This window comes from Papilio polytes, unplaced genomic scaffold, assembly GCF_000836215.1.
Source record: "Papilio polytes unplaced genomic scaffold, Ppol_1.0 DF824158.1, whole genome shotgun sequence".
NCBI lineage: Eukaryota > Metazoa > Arthropoda > Insecta > Lepidoptera > Papilionidae > Papilio > Papilio polytes.
This window is the reverse complement of record NW_013525046.1, coordinates 2,989,104-3,000,465: the sequence shown is the minus strand read 5'-3', so window position 1 is coordinate 3,000,465 and position 11,362 is coordinate 2,989,104. Positions and strand designations below refer to the sequence as shown.

General features: G+C 33.1%; 1 protein-coding gene across 1 annotated transcript in view; it reads left to right on the top strand.

Moving 5' to 3' along the window:
• LOC106111641 (acetylcholine receptor subunit alpha-like 1) overlaps positions 1-7,363 on the top strand; it is a 165,044-nt gene extending 157,681 nt beyond the window's left edge. The window contains exons 5-8 of the mRNA XM_013293777.1: positions 4,052-4,232; positions 5,048-5,629; positions 6,489-6,764; positions 6,843-7,363. Of these exons, the coding sequence (XP_013149231.1) occupies positions 4,052-4,232; positions 5,048-5,629; positions 6,489-6,764; positions 6,843-7,055 (1,252 nt within the window). The 3' untranslated portion in view covers positions 7,056-7,363. The remainder of the gene's footprint in view (positions 1-4,051; positions 4,233-5,047; positions 5,630-6,488; positions 6,765-6,842) is intronic.
• The last annotated feature ends 3,999 nt before the right edge of the window (positions 7,364-11,362 follow it).

The following is an 11,362-nucleotide window of genomic DNA, read 5'->3' as shown; positions in this document are numbered from 1 at the left end:
AGAAAGCAAAAATGACCCGAAATTTCGTCGCGCGATTTTGAGCTAAACTATTTAACTACGTCGTAGTCTTAGACTCCAAAAATTAAACAACCCACCTGCGTGACCCACCTGCAAGCATTACCTTTCGGATAAAAAAAGAATTATCCAAATTGGTCCACTAGCGGCGAAGTTATGCCGTAACACACATAAAAAAAAAATAAAAAAAAAAAAATATACCGACGAATTGAATACCTCCTTCTTTTGGGAAGTCGGTCAAAAATGAGCTCCTTTGTCCGGTGCAAATATAAGAATTGTTACAACCTTCTTTTGATATTGATGAACATTTTGTTTTTTTTTACAAATCTGACTTAAAAATATTCAAATATGTTAAAATACTAGTAATATCTTTCCAAGAAGGAATGTAAGAAACGTATTTTTCTGAAAATAAAGTTCTTAGTTTAATTATAATGGGATGTATCGTAATCTTACTAATACGAGTATTATAAATGCGAAAGTTTAGATAGATGGATGTTTGTTAGAGTTTGTAGCCTAAACGGCTGAACGGATTGCGATGAAATTTGGTATAGATGTAGAAGATAGTCTGGAAGAACACATAGGCTACTTACTTTTGTTTTTTTTAATTCCGCGCGGACGGAGTCACGAGCGAAAGCTAGTTTTAAAATAAAGAAACTTATTTTAATTATGTATTTATAAAATACACCAATAGAAAAGTTATAGAGTAATCACATAAAAAATAAATTAACAAGACACAAGATAACAAATCCAGTTATAGGTATACAAGATCGATAGAGAAAAAAAAAAAGAAAATTGAGTCCTACAATCAATTTATAATCATTAATCTAAAGCAATGTTTACTGCAAAATCAATTTAAAAGTTTTTGAAAGAAAATGTTCATCTGTCCGTAGTTTTTAAACTATCTCCATTTCTTTCAATAAGTGCTAACTTTTCTCACAAAGTCCTATAAACTCTGATTCTATTTAGTGGCCGTCTTATCTCCTTATATCCTAGAGAGTCGCCATTACTCCACATTACTGGGACCCGGCGACTTTATCTAACTAACAATCTACAGAGAACAGAGACTTTTAACCTCCATTTTATTCGTGACTTCGATTACTTTGACTTCTTTAAAATATTGTAAAAAGTTTTGATGTTTTTTACACCTTTATTAGATAATAGAAGCAACTGGGTTACAGATGTTGTCATTTATGCCGTTACTTAGTGATTCAATAGTGTTCTAAGTTATTCAATCAAAAACACTAACAAACAATTAAATGTAGGTAAGTAATAGACCATTAGAAGACACATCTGTGTTTCAAATTTATTAACATATGGTATTCGAATATAGTCAAATATGACAGGATATAATATTTTTATATTAGGAAAAGAATCTTTGAAATTATTTAAGAAGTTTTTAATTTATCATTTTACATATATAAATATAATATTAAAATCTAAATCTTCCAGCTCGTGAAGTTGTTAAATTGTTATCAAAAGAGACGTAGCTATGTTTTTTGTTGTAGCTATGTTCACGTCTATTTTAAGCATCAAATATTTGCAAAGTCACCCATTATCAACAGCAGTTCATCGCAGTTTTATGCATATGTAAATTATCTTGCAAACGATGTTGTACCTTACACTGTAAATTTTAAGGTCGTTATTTGAACGGATAAGATGACATCAAGAGACACAGTGTGCGCTCAAAGTTGGCCATGCGGAAGGCGAGATAAGTGCAAACTTCTAATAGTAGACCATGAAACTGTTACAAGATTTTAACATCAAAAAATTAAATATCTATGATCAACGAAAAATATTCGTAATAATTCGTGCAAGATTAAATAAAGTATGTTGTTGAACAATCTGTTGTGGTGACGTCAAATTAATTTACCTTGCAAAGTTTTCCATGTGTCACATTTACTTGACGAAATCGACCCAATAAAGTACAGTATTGTTATATATTCTAAAACCGTTCAATAGAAATATTCTCTTTATCGATACAGAAATATCAATACGCGATAAATTCTCGCGTGAATAGGAACAAAATAAATTTCTCCATATTTCCATTTGTTGGAAATTTTATTACGTTCACTTCTTACGAGGGGGAATCCCTCGGGAGTGGTTCACGATTGCTCAGTATTTTAAAGGTTTCCTGTCACCACAAGTGAAACTCGTGTCTTTTATAACATTATTTCTACGCTTATCTCCAAATTCAGACGACAGTTTTAAACTGGATGAAGCCAGGTTCCTTTCTCTATTTAACTTGATCGTATTCTAGTGAAGATGAGCATAAACGGTAGGTCAATGTTCAATGGATATTTCCAAATTATCCAAAATTCTTTAAGTCCCAAAGAAGCATACGCTCTTTTGCGTATTCAATGTTGTAGATCCATAGGATCCTGCCAAGCTGATGCTCTTTTATTTACTGTTAAATTTGCTACCGATAAATTTTTAACAGAGGTAATAAAGATAAAATAAATGAGTATATTAGAGGAAGTTTGAGAGTAGCCCCAGTGGTTGAGAAAATAAGGAGTAAAAGGTTAGAGTGGTATGGGCATGTTATGAGAAGGGATGAATCGCATGTGACAAGAAGGATATTAGTTATGAATGTGGAGGGGTACATCGGTAGAGGTAGACCTAGAAAGAGATGGATGGATTGCGTGAAAGGTGACATGATCAAGAAGGGAGTGATGACTGAGATGACGGATGATAGAATGCTCTGGAGGACGAAAACCCGGCGCACCGACCCTACGGGAGTAGGATAAGGCAGGGGAGATGATGAGGTAATAAAGATAAAAATTAATGTTGTACATATTAAAAGTAGAAAAGCAAGCTCTTACTTAATATGTCAGCGATATTTTTAAATTTAAGCGGATAAAGGTTGCTGTATAATGCACCTGTGAGTTCCCTAAAAGCTTCGCCGCAATTCGGTACAAAGTTTATTTTTAATGGCTCCATGTAAACGTAATGGAATATAACCTATATTTTACGAGACAATTTTCATGAATGTGAGAAAGTTGATAACGACAAAGCTTTTAGTGGCCTCGTCTTCGGGGATGCTGGAATATTTTCTGTTTTATGATTGACAGTTACTTATGCTTGTTTTGTGTTGGCATTCATACCACACGCATACATAAATTATCTTCCTAACTACTGAATTTTTTTATATATACAAAAGCACTGTTTGTTTACTCTGTATTTTTTTAAAAAACAGCATCAATAAAAATCATTCCGGATAGTTGCCAACATAGCGAAACAATTTATTTATAACTAGCTCATGCCATTCGTGCCGAATTAAACAAAATGTGTTCTTCTATTTCATCATGGTCCTTTAAGCCGTTCTGAAGATATTTTCTAACAAATTTCCATCCAAACAAGAAAACTGTCGCATTAATAATAATAAGATCATTTGAGTTTAAAACAATCATCCATCTCAATCCTCCGAATCTTACACTATTGCCCTGTCAAACGGCGATATGATATTTGTCATATAATCTGAACCGTTAAGAGATTACCAGAAACACAAACTCTAATTCCAATAAATCACTATAATCCATGCTGTCAAACTAAGCAAGCGATCCGCGTTGGTACAGTCGAGCGCTTAACCTCGGTGTGTCGACGTCAATACATTAGAACTGAATTAAACAAGCGTAATAAATCTAATGGAACATCACTATTGTATGGAACATTCAGAAATAAATGATCCACAAACACAAACTTATGATTCTATAACAATTGTTGACCCACACGATATTCATTTGTTTGAGTAATGAAAAACTTTTACTCACAACTTTTTGTTGGAACATCACTAACATCTGACTGTTCCTATTTTTCTAACTAATGTTATAATGTCATATTTATCATTAGAATGAATACAAAATCTGTGCCAAGACAATTCAAAATTAAGTAATTAAGGTTTTAATTTTGAAATTTTCTTTAAAATTAATTGGTAATTTAAAAATCAAAAATATAAGAGAGCCTTTGACAATTTCAGTGTTTGTAGTTCATGAATATTTTTAAACATTGAAACATCTGCTAATAGTTGTATTTGTTCCAGCGCCGACGGTAATTACGAAGTAACAATAATGACGAAGGCGATATTACACCACGACGGCAAAGTCGTATGGAAACCGCCCGCCATCTACAAGTCTTTTTGTGAGATCGACGTCGAGTACTTCCCGTTTGACGAGCAGACTTGCTTCATGAAGTTCGGTTCCTGGAGTTACGACGGTTATACGGTTAGTAAAATAAATAGCAGCATTTGTAGTTTAATGAAATTCACATCTAAACCTATCTATACTAATATTATAAAGAGGAAAGATTTGTTTTTTTTTTTTTGTATTGAAACAACTCAAAAACTACTGTATCGATTTTAAAAATTCTTTCACTGTTAGAAAGGTAATTTATCTGTGACTAATATAGGCTATGTTATTATCATTATTATAATTTTAAAAGGGCGAAGTCACGAGCAACTGCTAGGGTCTAATAATTACGTAATTGTACTTGTTTACATTGAGCTACAATAACTTATAAGTCTTTGAAAAATTTTACAATTGCATAACACATTAGCAACTTAAGCGAAGAGTAGATTTGAAAACGTTTTAAAATGAATAAAAATATAGCACACCTGCAGACGCCATTTAAAGAATTGACAGATTCACAATAAGGAAGAAACAGAGGATAGTTTGCAACGAGTAATGGGATGTGATAAAAACTTTGGAATTGAATTTACAGCCGAGGGCCTTAAAAAAGACGAACCCATCAATCCGACTAAGGAAGCCAATAAATCAGTGCGGTTCTAGCTTCCACATAGAAATAACGTTTACATTTGCGCCTTATATCGTTTGCCTTAGAGTTCAATAGGATTTGTTTCTTTGTTATCTTCTCTGCTGCTTTAGCCATTCGAGATAGTAATAAATGATGTAAAGGTTGGCTTAAATGGTAAGATTTCTTAATTAGGATAAGCTTGAGTAAAATCTATTTACTTTCTAACAAAGTTTACTGAATTTCGCTATATTTTTTTTATGTCTCTTAATGCTTGATTATATTTCAGGTGGATTTAAGACATTTAAAACAGACGCCAGACTCTGACCAAATACCAATGGGCATTGATCTATCAGAGTACTACATCTCAGTGGAATGGGACATCATGCGAGTGCCGGCAACAAGAAACGAAAAATTCTACTCTTGCTGCGAAGAACCTTATCCTGACATTATTTTTAACCTCACTCTACGGAGGAAAACCCTATTCTATACTGTCAATCTTATTATTCCTTGTGTAGGGATATCATTTCTATCGGTCCTAGTATTTTACTTACCATCAGATTCAGGAGAAAAGATTTCTCTTTGCATATCTATATTGCTGTCACTAACAGTGTTCTTCTTGTTGTTAGCAGAAATTATTCCACCAACGTCCCTTACTGTTCCATTGCTAGGGAAGTATTTATTGTTTACAATGATGCTAGTTACTCTATCTGTAGTGGTCACTATCGTGGTATTAAATGTTAACTTCAGATCTCCTGTTACACATCATATGGCACCGTGGGTACGGAAAGTCTTTATAGAATTTTTGCCACGAATACTTTGTATCCAAAGACCCGAAAAATCCGATGATGACGATGATAAGCCAACAGAGGTAAGAAAAAACTAACCGATACTCGAGCAATTTTAATCAATACCTTTCAAACTTTTCAGTTTAGTTTGTTAGGTGATGTTAATATAATTCACTTTTTTATTTATTTAAAAAAAAAATTAGTAGATTTTTTGTTAATTTACTAATATTTCCTTTAACCATTCCAACTAAGCTCTAGGGCTTGTGCTAGGATGTGGTTCACGACAATAGTTAAATGGCAGGATTCAAACCCTCGGCCTCAAGATCGGTAGTCCGTACCTCTAACCATTATTGGCGCTTAAGTAATTTGACCACTTGCATTGGTATACTTATTGTGTCATTATTATGATTCAAGTTCAATGCCGAAAAATCCAATTTGAATTAAAGTCACGTGAATCGAACACAACAATAACGTTTTTAATTGCCGTCCGATCTAAACATGGAAAAGCTCCTTCCAACAATATTCTAAACCCATTGTACTATGTGTATCGTGAAAATATCGCTTCCAGCCCAATTTCATTCCATTTCGATTTTCCTTTATTACTCAACGCCGGCGGGGCTTAACGAGCGAGCGCGGACCACGTTATTTATGTTCCCCTCGTGGCTGCGGACGGATCGGGCGATATACGACCCGGCTCACGGACAGAAACCGAAACTTCCACTCCAACCTAATTGTGTACCGGCTAAGCCACGACTGCACACTTCCAAACGCCTCGCCCGTTCCTTAATCCCCACTTCTTCAACTTTATCTCGCAATATCCAATAATATTTATTTTTAAAATAGTGCTTATACACTACTGTAATAACAAATATACTTAAGAGAGCTATAAATATTGTTGCTATGAGAGGAGATATATTTTCTTAAATTGTTATTCTATTCAAGGTTTTGACTGACGTATTTGGTGGTGACGAATTGGATGGAAAATTCAAGGAGTGGGGCTGCGAGGAGTACGACTTACCCGGCATGCCACCTTCGCCACCACCGCCCCCTGGTGGCGACGACGAACTATTTTCACCGTCACCAGGCTCACCTTGCCGACTAGACTTAGACGACAGTAGTCCTTCCTTAGAGAAACCTTATGTAAGAGAAATGGAAAAAACAATAGAAGGTTCCAGATTTATAGCTCAACATGTTAAAAATAAGGATAAATTTGAAAGTGTAAGTATTCATAAACATTTATTAATTGAATAGGAAATAAAAACTGGTATTTTATTATGTATTCTTATTGATTGACAGGTGGAAGATGACTGGAAGTACGTCGCAATGGTTTTAGATAGAATTTTTCTATTTGCCTTCACGATAGCATGCGTCCTGGGTACAGCACTAATTATATTCAGAGCCCCAACATTTTATGACAACTCCAAACCTATCGACATTCTCTATTCGAAGATTGCGAAGAAGAAATTGGAGTTGCTAAAGATGGGCTCAGAAGGCGACCCGGGTCTCTGAAATTCGTCTTACGTCTTCGGCCACTCGCCGCCGAAGACGTTCTGGGAGCTTATAGTGATGTGGTGGCATGGATGATCAATGTAAGCTTCCCAGCGGGGAACTGTGTGGCGAGAACGTGTGTGCTCAGTGTGGTGCCAAGCGCCCGGTGCGCTGCGGGACGTCCTAACGCCGCGAGTGTGTCCGTAACCGTCTTTTTTATATGAAACGATTCAATTTTTCGAGACTGTGTCCGTCGATAGTCGAAATGTGAACGCAGAAACCTCAAACTATTGCCGTTTTGTGTTGATGTTTCAGCCATTTTTATATTGTTATCCCTGTTTCGATCTTTTGTATATTTTATGCGAACTCCCATTGATATTATATATTTATTGACTTATTTAATTATCTGGTATATTTTAATAAGAGCGCACAAACATTGTACAGACTTAATAATAAGTTTTTTGTTTTGTTACTGATTTGTTTATGGTGTTGATTTTTTACAGCATTATGAAGGTTTTAATTATAAATACATTAAGGTTTACTTCGAATAAAATCGAGCTCAATTTCGTAACGTTAGGTAATCAAATATAATATAATAGTTTCATTCAAACGTCCTCGATGAGAGCGGGACGTTGTAGGTGTAACTTCGGTAAGAGACATTGAATGATACATTTAGTATTTTATAAACTACGTACTCGCGTAAAAATCATAAGGACAATATCGATTCATTGAAATAATTATTTCCCTGTAGTTGTATGGAAGAAATAAGGAGTCTAGGAGTAAATAGATCTAAAGATTTAGTCATTTATAATGTAAAGAATAACACTTATCATAATGCCAAAATAGCCGATAGTTTTCGGGTGGTGTGATATTGTTTAAATAGAAGTATTTGTGAACAACAATTGACTGCCAATTGTATAGCATTTTTTATAATATTCAATATTCTTAGATAGTTTGGATAACTTTAATTAATTTTTTTTGATGGAGTGCCAAATATTGCCCGTTACTTCTCCGCGTCTACTCCGGCCGTCTGGCTTCGCTCACAACTGACTTTTATTTGAGTGCTATCGATTCTGATACTTTCCGAGTTTTGCTTGATTATACAAATTGAAAATATACAATACAAAAGCTTGTCCTAATAAGCAACGACTGAAATCCCATACTATCGCGCTTATCGCAGTTTATTACGTCAGATACGACTTCCGTAAAATTAATGTTACCAGTAACTTCACTATAATCCTAGAGTACAGGGTAAATGTAGTACACAAATGTCTCCTCGTTTATACTTTCACGATCTTCACTGATAGTAACGACTTTACTCACTTCGGCACTTTACTTCTACATGAAGTAGATATTAAATTGTTAAAAGGTTGATGAATTTAGATATTAACGAATTGGATATGTTTATTTTAAGCCTAGATTAGAATCATCGTAATATAGATGTTTGATTTCGCTCGTTATCGTACGTAGTGGAAGTTAATTCATCGCGTAGTGCAAATTTTTATGATTTCAAAACAATTTTACATAAAACGCATATTATATCTAACATCGATGTAACCCATTATAGGGGAAATGTAGCATTTTGTGGTAATAATGAAATATTTCGAGCCGCGTTATTAATATGTCAAAGTAATTCATGATAATGTTTATTAGATAACCTAGGTAAATGGGGAGGTTAGTCATATTGTGAAATCCACAGCGAGCAGATAGGAAAACAGGGATGATTATAATAAAAATGAATCAATCTGTTTCGTGTGATTTCATCTGATATTTATAAGTGTTACTGAATGTGTATATATCAACGGGTTGCATATACTGGCTAGTTTAGATTAGGAGTCATAAAATCGTTAATCAAAAATTATAAAAAGTCACTCAAGTGAAGGTAACGCTCGCTAAAGGTTGAAAGATGTAAATTATTGGTAGTATCGTAAATGTTTACTGAATTCACTAGCTGGAAGTGCAACACGTTCAGTGGATGAACGGAACCGCCTCAGTGAGATATATGCCACATGAACAGTGATAAATGAGGCGCACGATTAACCGATAGCTCAGGTTAGAGTGGTCAATGATCACAAGCTCTTCATCGATGCGTCTCCAACAAATACACGGTTCCGCAGTTTAAAGGCCTCACGCCTCTATATTATAGCCTTCGAAGGATTTATTGGATGGAATTGTTCACGTTTCTAATAAGAAAGTTTTAAAAGATGAAAGTAGGAATGTGCTTTTGCACGCACCGAAATACACCAATATAGAATATAATATTTATGAAGTAAAATAAATTATAAGTACACAAGCTTCCCTCACTATTCCGTGGTTATTCAAAAATTTTATTGTAGATATTTGCTAGATGTAATCGTTCTATTGTTATTTTTATATGCAAATAAAAATAAAATAGTTAGATTTTCTAATGACACGTTAGGTTAATTCGTTTAGAGGGAATGTTGGAAAAGTTTGTTTATGAAAGTTTAAAAAATGTTTGCCGTGGATTTCAAATTTAACATATAAGAATGGAAGTCATCATTTTTTTACAACAGCGTGAAGTTTGTCATCTATGTGAAAGTATTCGATTGTTCGGAAGGTCCGTTTTTTAAACACGTCTGAATATAAATAAGGATAATATATAAGATTTGTTACAACTGGATGAGCTAAGCCAATACAACGATTAACAGTATTATTGTATGAATGCAGGATTTATTTTCCATATTTTTATTACCATTTCTATATTTCGTTCTATCGACCTCATTTGTTTCCAATTAAATTGCTCAAAATCATAACATAATTTCTGTGATTTGAAATCTTGGTTGTTGTAAAATTGTTGTCTAAAAGACGCTACGTTTTTTGTTTCACTTTTCGGATTCTAGCTGTATGTTATTTACTCTGTATTATGTTATTCAATGTAATAAACGGACATCATGTCTGAAGGTTTGTTTCGGGTGATAAACGGGTAAGAGAAAGTAGTGTCGTGTATGTTGTAGATAGATAAATAAATTTAACAATAATTCAAGAAGCTAGTTTCGTTAAGATTAAGTTAGTTAAGGTAGTTAGGTACAAATTAAGGATAATAATAAGTTATAATTAGCTTTTCAGTGTTTTTAGAGTTAGTCGACGAATGAGTCAGTTCGAAAGCACGATGTTTGATAAATTTGTTACGTCATCTTATTCTTTTCATTTCTTATTTGATTTTATGTATTTCCTTTGTTCTCGTTCTTTCTTTGTTTTCGTATATATTGTTCTGTTTCTTTTTAAATTTGATTCTCATTGTCTTGTGTTCCTGGTAAGGTTGAATTAAAGTTTGTTAAGTTTTTTTAATGAAATCCTTCTCAATTGTTGCGTTATTCATTTTTACTGATTCTCCGGTAAATCTTAGTACAATTTCTTTAATCCTGATGTTCTTAGCATGTTTATCTAGATCGTGTGCTGGAACTGCGAACTCATAGTCAGCTATCACATGGCTGTCAGTAATTTTAAGAAATCAACTAAACCGAAATGTTGACATGTAAATATAGTTGATCAACATAGAAATTTAAATAATATTAAATTGACAAGTTATTTTTCTACGTTCCTTTCACAATACCTTTAGTGCTAAAGTAGATTTGTAGTGTATTAGTAAATATTATCTTAAATTTTGCTTTATCCATTAAAAAAAAATATGAAGCAATAAATTATTTGAATTATTTCAACTGTTTTAAATAATTATTAATTTTGTTATGTTGGTTAATAATTATCGTAATTATAAGATTTATTTTATAATGGAATCGACAGATAATCCGTAACGCTTTATAATTAGGTTCATCGAAATATAAAATTTCGTATAGTATTTCTTCAATAGCACTTTCTGAATCTTGTTTGTTGCACGGTGTCGATTGTTTGTCATCTTCTTGTTTATTACATTTTCTCTTATAATATTCATGATAATAATTAAATAAATCTTTAAAGTTACGGATACCTATGTAAGTTAGGCGTATTTGAATGTTTAATCAAACGTCTTCCAAAAGTGACGTAAGATTTTTTTCATCGTTTACTTTCTTTTGTTTCTCCTCTTCATGTTTGATATTCATTTCTTACATCATTATGAAAAAAAAGTAATTCATATTTATATAATCATTTCATAATTTAATTGAAAAATAATAGACATTTTCTTTACTTTTTCTTATACTACTCAGTCTAATGATAAATTTAGTATATTTGTAATGATAAGTAGATACACACGAAATTTGCGTTGAGCTTCCAACACGATTAGATGTAAATACAAAATTAATTAATACCATTTAACCCTACTCTTTTATGTTTCAATCAAATTTTAATGATTTTAATCATTTTAATGAAAG